Source organism: Maniola jurtina, chromosome 9 (genome assembly GCF_905333055.1).
Source record: "Maniola jurtina chromosome 9, ilManJurt1.1, whole genome shotgun sequence".
Taxonomy (NCBI): Eukaryota; Metazoa; Arthropoda; class Insecta; order Lepidoptera; family Nymphalidae; genus Maniola; species Maniola jurtina.
Window position 1 is genome coordinate 1,712,285 of NC_060037.1, and position 20,285 is coordinate 1,732,569.

The window sequence follows — 20,285 nt, forward strand, 5'->3', positions numbered from 1 at the left end:
GGGTAGGAGCGCGCTCCACTCCTTACGTCCGGGCGGCGGCTTTAACAGATCGTCCAAACTAAAGGTGCGGGCCGCGCGCGGGTGCGCGAGCCCCGACACGGACGGCTTGCGGATACCGAGCCGCGCGAACAGTGTGCGGTGCGGCGCCTCCACCCGAGCTGTGGACAAACGCTGCGTCACAGGAGCCGCGCGGCCGACCGCACGGCCACCGCGCGGCTGCAAGGCACTGAGGGTGATACTAGGACGACTTCAATTTGTCCCGGTTCTTGATGTATTTTCTGCGTAATAACTCGTCACTTTAAACAGCATTTCAAAAGCTCTGATTTCAAAAGATTGTTTTACTCCAGTGATGAGTTTTCTTAATAAAAAAGTTACTTTTGAAGCTTTGGTTGGTACCACTGTACAAACCAAAGCCTACTTGCCCTCTGTGCCTTGGAATTTGTAAAGCCGTCGGCCCCGGTTATTATCACTGTCTTTAATCTTCTGGAAATTGATCTACTTAGATCTACTCTTAGTCAGTTAATCGGAAGCGGAGGCCGGATGACAATTTTTCTACCTAAAACTGGCAACCTATGGGTTTGGAATAAGCAGACCCTGATTATGTACCGGCTGTATGCTAGGACGTTGTAGGCTGCCGTGGCACCGCAGTGTACTGGCCACGGGAATCCACGACCGCGCGGCCCCGCGTCGCTAGCCCGCGCCATATAGCCGCCATACGCCATAATGCGCCATACGCCATAGAGCGCCGGGACATAGCCAATCAACATTAACCACTAGCACCCCTCACATTGATTTCGATTGCACGGGAAAATGTCATAATACCCATTCAAATGCTAACGGCACGGTTTGACATCTGCTACTTCAATAGCAAATGATAGGTCATATTATAGCAAAGTTGTGAGTGAAGTTAGCACCAGGCGCAAACCCCAACGCCATCTATGCATTTGAATACAGAACGTATCGAAATCGATAAAATCGCACTATTGTTAACGTGCGGTCGAAATCTAATGTGTGTAAGGGACTTTATACATCGCAACGCACCGCTTTTAAAGCAAAACGTTCTTAATAAAGATTTTAATTAATTAATTAAAACCATAGAACGTTAATTGCTTAAAACACTTATGTAGGTATTCGTAACCGAGCAGCCTGAGGGTGAGAAAATTGGAGGGAATGAAGGGGGACATTTAAAATTATAGATTGTCAATTTCATTGGCGATATAATATGTAAATATGTAAAGTAAGCGTACAGACCTACTTTTTTATTAGGTCAGAATTTTTTGAAATAATATTCTATATGTACACTATGTTAACAAAAGAAAGTTGTAAGTAACTGCAGGTTCCACGAAGACTAGAATAATTTTTCATTTGAAATTTTTAACTTTGCCTTGAATATCGCTCAGAAATTTGACAATTTATAATCATCTAGCAAATCACGTAGGACACAGGGATAATCTGTAACATCTTCGAGCTAAACACCTTCCTTTACACAAAACATACAATCATAATATTAATTGATATGACTATCATATAGACAACACCACACACACACACATACACACACAACCGTCGTCGGCCTAGGATCCATCAAACTGGAGATGGGCAGCAATGTATTTAGCAGATCAATCACATTATGTATTGATAGATGGTGAAGAAAAGTTATCACGTCCTTCATCAATTATCTGATTGCTCTGCTAAAGCCATCTCCACAAATTTCTGCTTTAAATAGGAAATACCACACAGTATATCCCGGCTGTCAAAAAAGCTTCAAGTAAGCTGATTTGTTGTTGTTGTGGACACAATTGTTTTAACTTGCAATTTTGAAAAAGATTTGCTTGCCTTTAGATAGTCTAAAATTGATAAATATAAATATCACGTAAAATTTTGCTTAAAGTAACGAAAATTTTGAAATAATCAAAGTTGAATTAAATGTTTTTTACACCTTAGTACATTTTAAAAATCAGTAATCATCACGATTTGCTATAAATTATCAGTTGGATCAAATTGTAATTTCTATAAACCTTAAGACTGAGACATCAGTTTCTAGTGAATCAAGGTAAAATAATTGTGACTCTGTGCGATAATCAAAAACTCCCATTGTTATTGGAACTTCATTATTTTGCATATAGCCCAGTAGAAGTATCTAATCAACTTGAAAAATTTAATTTACATAATGTTATAGGTAGATAAATATTTGTAAAATGTTAATATAGATAATATTAATGATGAAAAACTAACTTTTTTACGTCGAAAAAATGTAGTTTGTGATTACGCCGGATAACATAGAAAGAAAGTATAGAGAAGATACGCAAAAACGTGTCCTTACCATCCCAGAGTTAGTGCGTTAGGAAGTACAAAAATATAGCGGAAATAATCTGATAAACAAGTCACAAAGCGTTTAATGTATGGTGATCTCATATCTATGCATCTTTCAGACCATTCGTTAATTACGAAACACCTAACAAGAGAAACAAGAAAGAAGGGGTAGATCGCTTTAAAAATGCTACAATATGATTTAGAAGTGATATTAAAATTTAAAAGAAGGATTTTAGGTGGGGGCCCAAATCCTGAATGAGAAAAAAATTAAATGTAATAAAATCAGAAAAATAATAATTTTCGAAAAATACCACTTCTGATGTGAGAGATTCTTGAGTAAGATAAAACAAGTGAAATCAATTAATTTAAAGATCCAGCTTAATATATAATACTTTTTAACCCCCGACCCAAAAAGAGGGGTGTTATAAGTTTGACGTGTGTATCTGTGTATCTGTCTGTGGCATCGTAGCTCCAAAACTAATGAACCGATTTTAATTTTTTTTTTTGTTTGAAGCCACCAAGCCACCTTGATCGAGAGTGTTTTTAGCTATAATCCAAGAAAATCGGTTCAGCCGTTTGAAAGTTATCAGCTCTTTTCTAGTTACATTAACCTTCACTTGTCGGGGGTGTTATCAATTTTTAATTTACACTTGTAAGTAATGTGCCCTATAAGAGTGAACTTAACTATAAAATTTATGACAACCTAGACAAAAGAAAATAAAGGCTAAAAAACAGTGTTGGAGTAATCAACGAATGGCCCTTTCGTTCCAGTGAAATCCTCAAACTTGTGTCTTATAAAGGAAACTGTGAAAAAGCTGTTATTGTGTGCTCACGAAATCCGGATTTCGAAATAAATCTTTTTGCTAATTTCTTTCCGTGTTAGATTTTTCGAAGCCTAAAGATTTGTCCTCCAATCTTCGAAAGTTGGGTCGACACAAAATTTAAACTATATTTAAGATCTGGTTAGCTGGGTGATTAATACTCATATTCACAACTATTATTATTATCAGTCTCATAGGGCATTTAAACGCAGGGTGCTAGTTCCACCAATCAGATTAATAAAAATGAACATGGTGGCACTTCGTTATGCAATCATTTGATTGCACTGTCCATTCAGATGCACATTGAGACTGAGTAATGATTGTGATTACAGGTGTGAGCCTGAAACTTAAATATGTAGCACAATTTGATTTTACTCAGACTTGAGGAGAGTCAAAATGAGATGAATTTATGGCGAGTTATAAGTCTATATCGTTTTAACTTTATCTTCAGTCTGAGAAAATTCAAAGTACGGCTGTAGATCTCAGTCTAAGTCAAGCCTACCGTTTATCTGAGACAGTTCCTAAGGCAGCTGCGTGGTACTGAGGGTAACAGTTATGTCACCATATCCCATAGCTCCTTTAGAAACCGTCTTACTTAAACGTAGGCCTAAGTTTTTTGTACCCACAACCGAATTGTACTGGGCTGTTAGAGTGTACTTACGTCGTGCACATCTGTCTGCTTCTTCAGCGAGAAGTTTCTCGATTTTCTCTGGGAAATGCCGTTTGGCGCACCAGATTAGCCCGATGAAGCCGAGAACGAGAAACACCGCGAACAAACCCAGCCAGAATGGTTCCTGCATCATCTTTGTCCCGAGACCCACGATGTTTGGCGTAGGATTTGGTACTTCACATCTGAAAAAATGTTCTGGATTAACCAATTTTATATCAGTAGGTAGGTACGAGTATATTTCTCAAACCTGGTAAAGTATTTAGGCAGTGGTTCTGTTCATATTTTATCGTCTTTCTTTACTGGAATAGTAAATTTTTGTTACGTTCATATATGACGCCAATGTAGCCATATGCAAATTGTAATGTTTTAGCCAATCGATATAAATTAGTTAGTTATCTTCTAAGGTACGTTAAAACCATTTGCAGTCTATACTGGTTCATTTGCGGAACAATAATAGGTTTGATAAATTTTTGGTTCAGAAAAGCTAAGTGATCTTACCTCTTTCCCTTCCAAGAAGGGTTGCATTGGCACAAAAAAGCCCCATCTCGTTCGACGCACGCCCCTCTATTGTTACAAGGTCTGGAAGCACAAGGTCGTATCCTGTCCGCGCACCGCTTCCCCTTCCAGCCACGAGCGCAAGAGCAACTGAAGCCGTCTTCCTCTCCACCGCCAATCACTAGGGAACAGTTCCCGAAGACGCATGGAGAACGCTCACAAGCGGTTAGGAGGCAAAATACACCTGTAATATAAGGAAATCAGAATTTGATTGCACTGGTGTAGTTGCTGGCTTAATTGACTGCAAATCGTAAGATTTCGGATTCAAGCCATGGGTTGGACATAAAAATTTCAGGGTTCTCAGTTAAGAAGCTCTTAGCAGCAGCTCGGAGTTGAGAAGTTGGCGATTTTTCACGTAAAGCTGTAGGTCTTGCTTTGAGGTCTCTCCTGATTGTGTCGGATTTCCGTTCACATCCGTTTTGCGTACACGCATTTCTGCATTATATTATTTCCCATTTATACGTGTAGTCTAGTGCTAGTCATGTGCTAGTCTACCTTGGGATTGTCTGCCACGGCGGAAGTTCGGTTGAGAGGAACATAATATTATCCCTCGGAAGGCTAAGTAGTTGGACACCACTCGCGAGTCCTTTTCAAGTTGCAACAAGCAAGACTTTTTCTTGTAACCAATGAGTTATTTTGCCTAGTAACCTGCAAGAGTCTTTATCTACTGTCCCTTAGTACATATACACTTAGAGAGTAGAGACTATCAAAATTCCTCACCAGTATAATATCCTGAGCACCGACAAAAATTCTTCGAGTCCTCCGCAGCGCAACGTCCTCCGTGCAAGCATGGGTTTGGATAACATGACTCCAAGTTGGTCTCATCAGAGAGCATTAGTATTTTACTGTGGTACTCTGCATCTGAAACCCAGTATAAAATATGGGTTATTTTGTGTTTTCTTTCTAAGAAGATCCTATTTGAACTCCCTCATTTTTATGCCTCTCTCATAATGAAGGTATAATTTTGGTTCTCTAATTAGAAAGGCGTTTTTACGCGAGGGATATGTGCCCTAGTTGCGACAACGTATATCAGTCAATTGTGCTGCATGAGCCACGTCGACCTCATGCATGCATGACCTACTTTGGAGGTCCTTTGGCTTTTACTTTTACCTTGAAGAGATACTAAGCCATCGTTCCTGGTTAGTAATCGTCAAACTCAAAATCAAGAGTCACATTTGAATTCTTATTGGAGTTGTAACTGAAGAGTTATTATTGTCATAAGAAAAGGTATGTAATTAAGAGATCATCTTCAGAAATAAGGAATATGACGCATAAAGAGTTTTTATTACTAATCAAATTCTCCTTATTTTTAAATTTTTTCTGGAGGAACCCTGTTACTTACCCAAATTAACCATCACAGATACGTCCAGGCTCATGCCTCGTTCGCCGGTGTGATGCGTCACCATCAAGGAGTGTAGATATGAGTTGATCACCAGTGGTGCGTTGGACTCCAGTTTCCGTTTGCTCTTCACCACCTCGCAGAGTGTCCATTGCGTCCCGTTGTTGTCCGTGTAACTGTCTTTTACCTAGAAAGATTAAGGTGGGTCTTATGACTTTTATATTGAAGCGTCAGTCGTGAAGCGATTGCGGAATAAAACGGATTATGTGAATTTTGTCTGCATCTAATTTCCTCCCTATCGCCCTCAGGACGTCATAAAAGATAAAAATTGAAGATATGATTTTATACGAAAATTCATGAGCTATTTCTAGTAAATTCAGTGAAAATAGTTGGTTGCAATTTGATGTGATAGATGACGATCAATTATTATGATATAATTAAACCTTTAGTGGAGATACAAGCCAATTTAGAAGCTTAGTGCCCAGTCAACGGAAGACTTAGGTACTCGCTTTTAAGGCAACTAATTTTGCTCACATAGCAAATAAATTATTTCGACAGAATTTCGCATTTCTTGTTTACACTTTGCATTTAACTTTTGATTACACTTTTGAGGCAATAAAAATTCCCATAAAAATTGGCAATAAAAGACTACATTCTACATAATAAATGAATATTCTTTAACAGTAGAACACAAATCTAAACCTTGCCCACAAGACTTTGAAGATATTAGCCCATTTAAAAAAATGTTTTAGGGATTGTTTGAGGGCTTGGCACTCTAAGAAAACGTTTCTATCGCACTGATTACACCAACTATTTTTGTAATGCTTGTGACAGGTAATGCAATAATGTATATAGAGATTGTCCAAGACTATTAAAAGAGTATGAACGACTGAATCTATACAAAATGTGTGTGATGTGAACAAACCTCAATCCATCCTTTTCCCTGTCCACACGGCCACAGACTCTGACTAGGTACGAGAGTGGTTCGTGCAAATGCCGCAGATAGTGTGTGTCCGTGGGGCGCAAACAGCCTTGTACGTAATGCAGTGTGCGATGGCGGGGCACCGGGCCAGTTTGGAGCTGCTAACTTTCCACGGCTATTCTCTCTCAGTTTCACTACGTTTGATGCGTTTACGTACCAAACTGGAAAAAATTGTTTCGAATGTTATAATGGAAGGTAAAACCGAGCTGTAATAAGGCGGAGCATTTCGCTAACTCAGTTTTACTTTGTCCAAGAATTTGAAATAGGAATTGAATATAAAATAATACAATTTAATAAAATACAATGTTTAACAACTACAACATCGAAATTCAATAAACTAACAGTTCATTCTATTCAAAAAATTAAACAATCGGTGTTACGGAAAAAAGATTTACATCCTAAAAAATGGATAATATAAGGAAAGAAATGAAACACCGGAAGTCAAGTTACAAAAAAAAAATACAAATATATCTTATCGTCCAAAGCTCACCTGTTTTAAAATGAGCCAAAAATCCAACCCCCGTCACATTCTCTCCAGTTCTCAGCCTCAACCTCAAGATTTCAGATTGCGATACAAATAAACCGTTGTTTAAAATCCTCGCGTTCAGAAATGGTCGAATGGGCGGACTTTGCGAATCTACTTGAATTTCTAGAAAGTTCTCTTCGGATACTGCCTCAGTTACGTTGACCGGTACACCATTCTCGAAGGATCCGTAGCCGAAGTCAAAAAAACTGATGTTCAGAAATACTCGCTTTCCTAGAATTTTAACGATAAAGTAAATAAAAAAGTAAATGATGAATTTGTAGTTTCTTTACAGTAATACTTTAAAGATATTAACCACATAAAATAAGCTTTATTGACGATAAAAGTTTTTTATTAGGTACAAGATAAGCTTGCTTGGAATTCGCTGTTGTCTTGAACGGAGTTTTCACATATAAAGTCAAACCATTCAAAAGGATATAAAAGTATGGTGCCTACCAGTGATCTCTAGTTTAGGATGTAACGTTTTCTAAAATTTTACTGAAGAAAGTCAAATCCTACTGAATAGTTAAAATACGTGTAAAAGGTGGCATACCAGCAGGTGCAAAAATGTCAATGGTACAATCCAACTCCGGCAACAGAAACTGTGGATAGTTCGGGCTGTGCAAAATTCCCTCTTTAGAAGTGAAGGTCTGTGACGGACACCCCGCCAGCTCCACCGCTCGCCAGTTCACCGAGAACCCCGAACCCTGGACACTGAAATGAATTATGGCACAGAAGAATATCTGTTTCTGAATATGAACGATCAAGGATCCGGTGATTTAAAAAATAAACTGAAGTGACTTATAGTGAAGTAAATTAAACTTTAATAGTGTAACGTAAGCCACGGACGAAAACCAAAAGCTTCAATTCAATCAACCAAATGCTTCAGAAGCAATCGCAGGTTTTATTAGGGTCATGGCAATTAAGGAACTGATTAACTAAAGATAAATTAATGTCAAAAATACGCCTAGTAGAAATAAGATGAGCTTTTATCCTAAAAAAAGCTTAAGAATCCCTGTATGATGAACTGATTAGCTAAAGATAAAATGTCAAAAATACGCCTAGTAGAAATAAGATGAGCTTTTATTCTAAAGAAAACTTTAGAATCCCTGTATGATGAACTGATTAGCTAAAGATAAAATGTCAAAAATACGCCTAGTAGAAATAAGATGAGCTTTTATCCTAAAGAAAGCTTTAGAATCCCTGTATGATGAACTGATTAGCTAAAGATAAAATGTCAAAAATACGCGTAGTAGAAATAAGATGAGCTTTTATCCTAAAGAGAGCTTTAGAATCACTGAATGATGAATTAATATAATATGATAGTTTATCAGACTTTTTTAAGAAAAACCTAAACACTTACTTAAAATCGGAATGAAAATGTAGTATTGCTTCGTTGCTTGTTGCTACCCATCTGGTTTCTGTCATGGATCCGCAGTATCTTGCAGATTTGGAACTAAATTTACGGTCTCGTAACTGAAAAAAATTATCACCATAGTTAATAATTACATTGTTGTAAAGCAAGCAGCAACAGTAATTACCTATTATCAAAAGTGCAAAATTAAATAAAAAATATATTGTGTGATTTTCCTTAGGCATTTCATTACGTTTAACAAAAAAGCTTGGATTTCTGATATTTACATTTGATTAGTTATTGTATTGAGTGTTACCAAGATTTAATTCTCAGTCCTTTTATGTTTTGGTATAAATTAGCACAACTTAAAACTTAATTGTAAAAAGTCATAGGTGTTCCGCAAGGCTTTAGTCTGGTTCCATTCATGTTCCTGCTATACATAAAGCCTTATTCAACTATTACCTCAATAAAATCATAAAGGCAGTCGTTCTGGTACTCCAAGTCGATGATAGTGAAGACGAACACGAGACGAGTGTCGAGAGGTCCCTTAACGTGTACCCAATAGTCAAGGTCAGTGTCGTATATTCCGGGGTGGTTAGGACTTGTTAGGACTCCTGTAATTAAAAATTACACGATAAGATGATTACCTTGACTATAAATATTATATGACGTTTATCTTATCTAATGTCTTTTTATTTTTCACCAACATTCGACTGAGTTTTGCTGGTACTTGCAAGAATTGTACCATCTTTACTCATGTATTAGTACCGTCAACGTATATGCGAGGTGATGCAGGAGTCACATTGCTACTCATGCAGGCATAGCTAGTTCAAGGTGAATATTTAAACGAAAATACTGATGGTTTACTGATTGAGAACTCATAGACAATTCTCAGCTTAAGATTAAACGAGAGACCTAACTAAACTTAAAAAGCCTGCTGATTTCTTCAATGCACTTATCGATAATCCAGCAAAGACTAATAAATACAAGAATTTGAATACTATTGGTTCATAAAATTTACTTTTCCAAATCTCTTTCAAAAATTCAAAGCCTTGCTATTTAAGCAAGTCTTTGCAACAGAAAATCTCATGATGTTATATATTTGATACTAGCTGATGCCCGCGACTACATTCGCGTGGATGTAGGATTTAAAAATCCCGTGGGAGCTCTTTGATTTTTCGGGATAAAAAGTAGCCTACGTGCTAATCCAGAGTATAATCTATCTCCATTCTAAAATTCAGCCCAATCCGTCCAGTAATTTTTGCGTGAAGGAGTAACAAACATACACACACACACACACACACACACATACAAACTTTCGCCTTTATAATATTAGTGTGAAGTGTGATAGTGTGATTCCATTAGCTTCATTTACCTGATGACCCTTCTACGGTGTTGTTTCTTAGCACATGTTCAGAGTTCAGTCTTCGCTTGCACACGTATCCTCCGGTGGCTGTACACTTGTGTAAAGTCCAGTACAAGCCGCTGGGTTGTGATGGTACGGGAGATGTTTTCCACTAGAACAGAACATTTTATTCTTGTAGCTCAAAGATTCGCCAGTTATAAGAAGTAGTTGAAACGTCCATCCAGGATACGGCCGAGCAAAGCGGTGTAATATAATAAAGGTGCAAACATACTAGTGTATTGTGTGTGTGCAGTATCACAACAAACTCTGGTATGACAATTGGCCAATCATCGCAACACACGCATTGAATGTTATTCACATAGACTTTGATTGCCCTTTGTCATATAATGACATAGTAGGATCTTATGTTAGGGAGATAAAGCGGTAAGATATTTAGTACTAATCCCATGATGGTCGTTTTTATCAGGATTAATCGGATCATCTCTGTCCTTATGTTTATTTAGGTTTAGGTATATTATGTACTTTTTTAAACTAAAAACTCGTTTTATTCGTCGTATATTCAAAGAATTTGGTACCTCTAACGCAAAGGCTACGTTCGAAAGAAATTCTTATTTTACGTTCGGTAAAAGCCATTAGAAAATACAAGTTTAGATTCAATGCTGCATGTAGTATCTTTTGCAATTTGAAGCCATTTGTGGGAAGGTGTGCTGTGCCAGCTTAATAAATGGGACTCAGAATTACTGAGCTAGAAAAATATCCGTTGCTTACTTGTACACCCAAGCAAGCGTCCTCCACCACCTCCTCAGTATCATTATACGGCGGCCAGGCCTGGTAGTCCATTGTGGTGCCATCAATCCAGTCCAGTTCAGCGCTGGGCTCTAGACGAGCGCCCAACCAGTACACAGATCCAGCGCTGTAATCGCTGCTTTGTCTTATCCCTGTTACGACGAACCGTTCTTCCTCAGGCGTATGGACGGATGATAGGTGCATGTTCAAGCCTTCGCAAACCTGAAAAATAAAAAGCGACTCATTGAAATAGTATTATTGTTTAAGATGACGATTCCGGGCATGCCCCTGTGACTTTTCAGAATTATGTCGATTTTAAGGATGATTCTAGGTCAACGGAAAGCACCCTATAGGTTTGACAGCCATGACAGATGGACAGACCGACAGACAGACAACAAAGTGATCCTATAAGGATTCCGTTTTTCCTTTTGAGGTACGCTACCTTAAAAATAAAATTGTACGACATGTGGGTAGCAAATACAATTAGATCCAATGAAAAGAAAAGAAAATATGAGAGGAAAGATTCTCGGGAGAGATACTAAACGTCGAAAGAATTCAGCTTAATTAATTTAACGATGAAAGTAATTTGCTTATCGCTGTCGTCGAGTCGTTGGAATTTTCCGAAGTGTAAATGGAGCGAAGTTTCTTCACCATCAGGGCTGTCGAGGGCCACGTTATGAGATTACTGAGCTACTCGTACCACTCTTAATAAGTTGCATCGGCCAAATTCGTTTGCGCAGAGAAGCGCAACCTAGCGCTGATTTAAACCGAATGTACACCAATGAAATAGGCACAGACCTGATTGCTTGATTTCAAGAATAACAGAGACTATACGCTCATAATTCGCCCATACAAAATATGGCGCGTAGGCAATAACCAATAGTGTACGAACGCGCTGTATGATTAGCCGAGATATTTTCGCGCAAGTTTATATGACTTCTACGCAGGTACATTGGCGTAACTTAAAAAAGTGGTAGAATACTGTACTAGATGTTGGCCGTGCCCGGTTTTTCAAAATCTCTTCAAATTCCAACCTTACGAAGCCGGGAAGGGCAGTAGGTGTAAATTTTTTTTTAAACTAGTGTAGGTACATACGACTGACAACCCTATCCAAGATCTCGTTAACAGACGGAAGGTATTGATTCACAAAGTTTTCTCTCTCTCTTAATAATGTGGCGAAAAGAACCGATGAATCGATGCCGACAACTTTTTTAAACTCCCGACCCAAAAAGAGGGGTGTTATAAGTTTGACGTCTGTTTCTGTATTTGTGTATGTGTGTATCTGTCTATGGCATCGTAGCTTCTAAACGAATGTACCCATTTTGATTTAGTTTCAAAGGATCGAGTGTGTTCTGTGTGAGAAAAGAGCTGATAACTTTCAAACGGCTGAACCGATTTTCTTGGATTATAGCTAAGAACACTCTCGATCAAGCCACCTTTCAAAAAAAAAAAACTAAATTAAAATCGGTTCATTAGTGTAGGAGCTACGATGCCACAGACAGATAAACAGATACACACGTCAAACTTATAACACCCCTCTTTTTGGGTCGGGGGTTAAAAATAATGCTATGACAACAAGTTTGTTACTAAAGGCCAGTCAATAAATATTCGCAAGGGAAAAGATCTTTCAAGAAACGCCGAATAAGGAGTCATTTAGAAAATGTTGGGAAAGCGATTCCTTGGATCATTACTCTCGCCAGGTAGTTGAGGCAGAGATGGAGGGGGGAAACTTTGACAGACTTGGACTTTGGGAAAACTTTGCCAGTATTGGGCTTTGGGAAAACTTTGCTGGACTCATCGAATGCGATGATTGAATTATTTTCTTACTTATTCAGTCGATGTACCGCGGTTGAGTACCGCGATGGGCAGCGAGCCGAGTCCCTACAAGTGTATATTAAAAATTTATAACACCCCCGACAAGTGAAGGTACAGTAACTAGAAAAGAGCTGATAAATTTCAAACGGCTGAACCGATTTTCTTAGATTATAGCTAAGAACACTCTCGATCAAGCCACCTTTCAAATAAAAAAACAAATTAAAATCAGGTCATTAGTTTAGGAGCTACGATGCCACAGACAGATACACAGATACACACGTCGAACCTATTACACCCCTCTTTTTGGGTCGGGGGTTAAAAATACATAGGTGAATCTAAATCTGGTCGGTAAAGGTACGAAACGAATAAGAATTATGAACGCTAGACTTTAATATCGTCACTAAGTAAAATGTTTAAGTACGAAAAGCGAAAACGATCCTCTTAAAAACGGAAAGCACCCCCCAAGGGGCATATTGTCTCGGAATTCAAGCTCAAGTGAATACCCTAATGATTCTAGCTAGCGCTCTTGTCTCATTACTATCGCAATATCTTTGTAAGAAATAACGAACAACGATACCTACTTAAAGTCTTAAATTGTAAATCTGTTTTTTAACCCCCGACCCAAAAAGGGGTGTTATGAGTTTGACGTGTGTATCTGTGTATCTGTCTGTGGCATCGTAGCTCCTAAACTAATGAACCGATTTTAATTTAATTTTTGTTGTTTGAAAGGTGGCTTGATCGAGAGTGTTCTTAGCTATAATCGAAGAAAATCGGTTCCGCCGTTTGAAAATTATCAGCTCTTTTCTAGTTACTGTAACATTCATTTGTCCCCGGTATTATAAATTTTTAATTTACTCTTGTTAGCAACACACTTTTTATGTTTCTCCAATGATATCAATAGGTACATAAATATAGGTATTACGCATAATCTGAGAAAGAATTCGCCATATTTAAGCCTCAAGAGCTCAACCGGTAAAGGAGTAGACTGAAAACCGAGAGGTCGACGGTTCAAACCCCGCCCGTTGCACTATTGTCGTACCTACTCCTAGCACTAGCCTGACGCTTAGTTGGAGAGGAAAGGGTAATTTTAGTCATTTAACATATAATTAAATAATATTCTTTTTTTTAAAAATAAAAAAAAAAATGGGCGGGTTTAGTAATAGGGTACGGAACCCTGAAAAAACGGTCTCCATTTCACTCTCAAAGCAATTCCTCGGAGTCACCGACAGACCTATAATCAAATTAACTCGCTCGTTACTTTAATGGAATATCAGGCTTTTGCAGTAATTGGGCAATTTTTCTCGAATTTTGAAATTGGTTCTCTCATTTTTTCTCTTTGTATAATCTTTTTGCCTGTCTTTTTATTTATGAGTATCCCTTTATACAAGCTTGAAGCTTGTTTCAACTTTATTTTGAACTCGCAAAACAGTTTGCTATTGTATCGAGCGGGATATCAATGAAAGAGGAACAAGTGTAAATTAAAAATTTATAACACCCCCGACAAGTGAAAGTTACAGTAACTAGAAAAGAGCTGATAATTTTCAAACGGCGGAACCGATTTTCTTCGATTATAGCTAAGAACACTCTCGATCAAGCCACCTTTCAAACAAAAAAAATTAAATTAAAATCGGTTCATTCGTTTAGGAGCTACGATGCCAAAGACAGCTACACAAATACACAGATACACACGTCAAATTTATAACACCCCCTTTTTGGGTCGGGGGTTAAAAATACAAGAGACCTCCACTTTTTTCGTTGTAAAATCCGTTAGGTCAATTTTTTCTTATAAAATATAGCCTATATATCACCCGGACCTTTACAACGAATCAATTGACAGCTCATTTATTAAAATCGGCTCAGTAGTTCAGGCTTCCTATTGGCTTTGCCGCACTCGGGTGATAAAATCATTTCGCTTCGGGAAAACACCATTTTTTCAGCGTGTATACTAAAATCAGCCTACCTGCTTTGCAGTAGTCCAGGACGCTTGCGGGTAGCCGGAGAACAGGTAACAGTAGCCGTTGAAGAGGACCTGTTTCACGTCCATACAAGTCTGTGCTGGGGACAGAAAAAAAGAAAAAATTTATCCCGGGAAATCAAACAGTTCCCACGGGATCTTTAAAAATCTAAATCCACGCGGACGAAGTCGCGGGCATCCTCTAGTATTACAATAAAACTTAGCTAGCCTTATCTAATTACTGTACAAAGCATGCCCGCGTTGAGTGGTGCTAAGAATACTAGCTGCATTTAAGTATTTGTTACCAAATTAGCTTCAATAAAATATGCAAGATACTGATTACAGTCGAGTCCGAGTCAAGGTTACCCTTATCAAATATTTAAGACCTCAAAAAAAAAACACCCAAGTTTTTCTTTGAGTAAAATAAAATTTTTAAACCGAGGTAAGTTGTAAACTCTATTTTATTCGTAAATGTTTTGCTCCACTTGAGAAAGCACTTTTGTATATTTTTCTTTGTGTATTGTTACCATATCACAACATTATTAGGACAAAAACTCTAACTTATACATCTCCAAATAGTATATAACAAAGACGCTTCCCGCTGTCTGCCTCTTTGTACTTTTAAACAACGCCATGGATTTTAATGCGGTTTTCCTCAACGGTGTCAGGACGTCGCTCTTCTCTTCGGGAGGTCGGAGGTTCGATTCCGGACTCGCACCTCAAATTCGGAGTCATGTGCGTTTTAAGCATTTAAATATCACTTGCCTTAACGGTGCAGGAAAACATCGTGAGGAAACCTGCACGCCTGAGAGTTCTCAAAGTTGTGTGCAGTCTGCCAATCCGCACTGGGCCTGCGTGGCAGACTACTGCCTAAAACTTTCTCATTCTGAGAGGAGATCTTTGCTCAGTAGTGGGCCGGCGATGGGTTGATCATGATGAAAAAAAATTGGCTGTGTGCATAGACTATACTTATTATATGTTACTTCGGCTGTGTGTGGGTTTTGCCCATTGATGTCGAAATCATCCCAGAAAACTGGAAAACGGGAGCATGATTTGGATTTTCAAATGAATTACAGTATCCAAAGTTAGTTTAGTTTTTCTACCTATCGACACTCCGAGCACTATTAACATTAGCATGTCGGTGACGCAACCTTGAACCTTTTTACTCATCCCAAAATCGCCCGAAGTTTTCTACGCCTAACTTCACTAAGTGGTAGATCTCTGGGATTTCGTCCTATTGTATCCGGAAGAATTCAATCTCATGGGAATCCTACTCATGAATAGCTACGAACAAGATGGATCTTCCTTTTATATGGCTTGTATTCAAACGTACGTCGCTCGCCGGGGATCTTGATGTAACATTTATATTATTTATGAAAGCTGATATTTTTCGCGTCTGATATTTGACTACCTTGTCTTAAACCTGGCAGTACTTTCACATGTTGCGGTTTACCGAAAAGTTTTTCTTATGCGGTTTTTAGTGTTCCGTAACTCCAATATTGTATATCAAATTTTTGAAAAGATCGACCGGCGAGTTTCTTGCTGGTTCTTCTCGGTAGGAAAGGTATTTCGAACTAGTAGTAGATGCACTTGACGATTCAAAAGTACTTGTTTTCAATTGAATAAAAATATTTTGAATTTTGAAAGTCAAAAGGACCCTTATAGGATCACTTCGTCTGTCTGTCATGTCACCATGGGAATCAAAACCTATAGAATATAGAGTACTTTCCGTTGATGTCAGATAACACTGTCTTATAGAGGTACCTGGTACATGTAAAGGGAAAAAATCCGGAAACCGTGAATTCGCGGTTACATCATCAAAAAAAACAATAAAAAGTGTTATTTCCTGTACGATGGTATGGAACCCTTCGTGTGCGAGTCTGACTCGCACTTGACCGGATTTTTTTATTATAATGTTATCTATAGATGATTCCATATCGATTTTAATCAAAGTTGCTATGTAAGTATTTACATGATCCGAGATCTTTCAAGATCTCTTCTGGTTTGTATTTATCTTGCCCCGCAATACGAATGCAATATCGGGAAACTAATAACTTTCTTGACTTGCATAAAACTTGAAAGTAGAGTATCTACTCAAACTCGATAAATATTTCAGGATTATATTTTTCATGAACGGTATTTTTTACTCTAAATCTAAACTATACTTTTTTAGAGTTCCGTACCCGAAGGTTGCAAACGGGAGCCTATTACTAAGCCTCCGCTGTCCATCCGTCCGTCCGTCTGTCTCTCTTTCTGTCTATCTATAGCGCTCAGGGATATAATGTAGCTATCTATAATTAAAAAAAAATCAGAATCGAATCATTAGTTTCGGAGATTACTTTTTGTGTCCTAACTTACAAACTTTACCTCTATTTAATCCGAATACTCCATACTTCTATACTAATATTATAAAGAGGAAACCTTTGTATTTTTATATGTTTGTATTGAATAGGCTCAAAAACTACGTGACCGATTTCAAAATTTCTTTTACCATTACTTAGAGGGATTCTTCCGAATCCGTATAGGCTATATTTTATCCCGGAAAATAGAAAAAATAAATGTCCACCCGTGCGAAGCCGGGGCGGGTCGCTAATAATATTATAAATGCGAAAGTATATCTGTCTGTTTGCTAGATTTTCACGGCCCAACAGTTTAACCGATTTTGATAAAATTTCGTACATAGTTAGTTAACATCCAGGGGAAGGACATAGGTACTTTTTATCCCGGAAATCAAAGATTTCCTACGAGATTCATAATTGTTCGTTCAAACGATTTGTATGAAATTTGATTCAGTGATAGCTCGAATCCCGAAAATTGATATAGGTAACTTTTAATCCCGGGAAATCAAAGAGTTCCCACGGGATTTTTTAAAAACCTAAATCCACGCGGATGAAGTCACGGACATCTTCAGTAGGTATTCTTTATAAAATACTAGCGACCCGCCCCGGCTTTGCACGGGTGGACATTTATTTTTTCCATTTTCCGGGATAAAATATAGCCTATACGGATTCGGAAGAATCCCTCTAAGTAATGGTAAAAGAAATTTTGAAATCGGTCCAGTAGTTTTTGAGCCTATTCAATACAAACATACAAAAATACAAAAATATAAAGGTTTCCTCTTTATAATATTAGTATAGATGTATTCCAAATTTATCTCAAAGAAAGAGCCTGACCAATTTCTCAGAATCGATATCAAACACTGAAAGTGGCACCAATAAAATACACAAACACACACAAATTACACAAAGCGATATGACAATATGACAAACGGAGGGCCCTCCCAGTAATAGCTCTCCAGCCCCTCAGAGAAAGTATCGTAAGTACCTCTTACATCCATTTTGCAAGGCGTGACCGATTTCTTTAAATGGGCCTTATCAACTCGTAGAGAAAACGCTTGGTAGAAAATTCAAGATCTAATAATGCTAATGGCTAACATGCCCAAAACATTTTGAAGAAAAACTCTTTTGGGCGTGACTTTTAGATCTTTTTCGTCATAAAAAGTCACATTTAATACTAGAAAATGCCCAATTAAGGTTTAGTTTTTCTCAAATCTCGCGGGAAATCTTTAATTTTCCGGGATAAAAATTAATATTTTGCGGGATAAAAAATAGCCAATGTCCTTCCCTGGGATGTAAGCTATCTCTGTAGTAACAAATCCTAGTAACCTAGCAGACAGAGGGACAGATAGACACACTTTCGCATTTATAATATTAGTAGGAATTAGGATAATATGCCACCAAACAGAATAACTATTTTGAGACCGCCATTTTTTTTCGAGGTACTTTAAGGTATTCTTTCAATCATAATATCAGCGTGGAATTACAACTATTCGTTCACTTATTGAAGTTATGTAATAACGGGCTATGCGCTAAATTGGACTACACGGTGAAAATTTCGCGATAAAATTCTTTAGACTCATTCGCTCACGATCCGATGAATGGTTGAATGGGAGCGGCTAACGAGGTGAAGCGTTTTGCTTGTCCTCGGTTGAAAGCGAGTCACGGATATAAATTAGCGTGCTATAATTTTGAGCCACATTAAAAACCGGTCATTGCAAAGGGTTCCGTACCATAGCACAAGAAATAATTCTTTTTTTGTGATGTAACCTTAAATTCACAGTTATCGGATTTTCCCTTTACTTGTGCTATAAAACATTGCTGCTTGCCAAATTTCATGATTCTAGGTCAATGGCAAGTACCCTTATAGGGTTTGATTCCCCTGAAGGGTTTTGTCAGACACGACAGTCGTTTTGTTTGGAGCGTAGGTACTATAAATAAACCCCTCTTAAGGGATTACTTGGTTGAAAGTAACTTAGAACATAACACACCTTTCTATATTTACAGTACCCGGCAGGAAATATTGTACATCGACCTTTGGAAAGAGATAGCGGTTTCGTAGAGCGATGTCTCTGTCGTTGAGACCGAGGAAATGTCACATAGGTATGAGTGACAGAGACAACGCTCTACGAAGCCGAAATCTCTTTCTAAAGGTCAATGTACAATATTTCTTGCTGGCTACAGTATTTCTTATCAGTAGAAGTTGTCTCTTCTAGTTGCAAAATGCCAGAAGGTTAACATGTAACTCAAAGCCAGTTACTTGTGTCAAGTGAACTACAAATCTATTAATAGAGTTAGTTCTCCAGTGGGAGTTTCTAGTCTTTGTGTGGAAGTGGACGCCACCGCACCTATTCTGAGTTTGTATATTGAGCTAAAGAACTGGCTACGCAGGAAGCGGGACGACAACTCGTGTACCTTTGTACGATTTGCTTCGGATCTGTGTGAATAGTTGGTGGCTACTATGAATAGGGTTGGTGCCTACTAATCAAATCAGCAACTTTTTATTAAACATCAAAACGCTCGCTTAGTGTGAGAGCTTATATGAAATACATAGATGTACCGTCATAAACATTTGACGTGCTTTTTAATCTAAATCGATAATTTACAAGTGTAAATTAAAAATTTATAACACCCCCGACGATCCAAAGTATTTGAGTTTTCCAAAACATCATTTTCAAATAAATAATTATGTATTTAGGCAACGTCCATCTTGACAGCTTGACATTTGTCAATTGACATAATATTATGAACCGAACGGTTATCTAACCTTCTTTTCTACAAGAAAACTAGAAAAGAGCTGATAACTCTTAAACGGCTGAACCAATTTTTTTAGATTATAGCTAAGAACACTCTCGATCAAGCCACCTTTCAAACAAAAAAAAACTAAATTAAAATCGGTTCATTCGTTTAGGCGCTACGATGCCACAGACAGATACACAGATACACAGATACACAGATACACAGATACACAGACACACAGATACACAGACACACAGATACACACGTCAAACTTATAACACCCCTCTTTTTGGGTCGGGGGTTAAAAATGGTTAGCAAACTTAAAACTAACAGTGGACGTGAATTTTACGAATTTTGAAAGGTCCTACCTAATATGATTTCGATATAAGTGCATATCACACTATAATATTATAAAGGCGAAAGTTTGTATGTGTGTGTGTGTGTGTGTGTCTGTGTATGTGTGTGTGTATGTTTGTTACTCCTTCACGCTAAAACTACTGGACGGATTAGGCTGAAATTTAGAATGGAGATAGATTATACTCTGGATTTGCACATAGGCTACTTTTTATCCCGGAAAACCAAAAGGTTTTCACGGGATTTCGAAAAACCTAAATCCACGCGGACGAAGTCGCGGGCGTCAGCTAGTTCATCATATATTTCATCATGCCAAGTGTACGGTATACTGCAATGCACCTTTACTTGGGTCCTACGATTAGAAGATACCTACTGATA

At 38.0% G+C, this 20,285-nt stretch overlaps 1 protein-coding gene across 3 annotated transcripts in view; it reads right to left on the reverse strand.

The window, feature by feature from the left end:
* LOC123868397 overlaps positions 1 to 20,285 on the reverse strand; it is a 228,674-nt gene that overhangs the window by 13,797 nt on the left and 194,592 nt on the right. For 2 of the 3 annotated variants that reach the window (XM_045910905.1, XM_045910904.1), the window contains exons 11-23: positions 14,485 to 14,579; positions 10,692 to 10,931; positions 9,933 to 10,074; positions 9,020 to 9,171; positions 8,567 to 8,679; positions 7,757 to 7,917; positions 7,171 to 7,437; positions 6,624 to 6,841; positions 5,702 to 5,885; positions 5,080 to 5,220; positions 4,303 to 4,543; positions 3,796 to 3,986; positions 27 to 158 (exon numbers count right to left, since the gene is read on the reverse strand). In XM_045910905.1, the coding sequence (XP_045766861.1) occupies positions 27 to 158; positions 3,796 to 3,986; positions 4,303 to 4,543; positions 5,080 to 5,220; positions 5,702 to 5,885; positions 6,624 to 6,841; positions 7,171 to 7,437; positions 7,757 to 7,917; positions 8,567 to 8,679; positions 9,020 to 9,171; positions 9,933 to 10,074; positions 10,692 to 10,931; positions 14,485 to 14,579 (2,277 nt within the window). The remainder of the gene's footprint in view (positions 1 to 26; positions 159 to 3,795; positions 3,987 to 4,302; positions 4,544 to 5,079; positions 5,221 to 5,701; positions 5,886 to 6,623; positions 6,842 to 7,170; positions 7,438 to 7,756; positions 7,918 to 8,566; positions 8,680 to 9,019; positions 9,172 to 9,932; positions 10,075 to 10,691; positions 10,932 to 14,484; positions 14,580 to 20,285) is intronic. The other variant, XM_045910908.1, reaches the window with a different exon arrangement.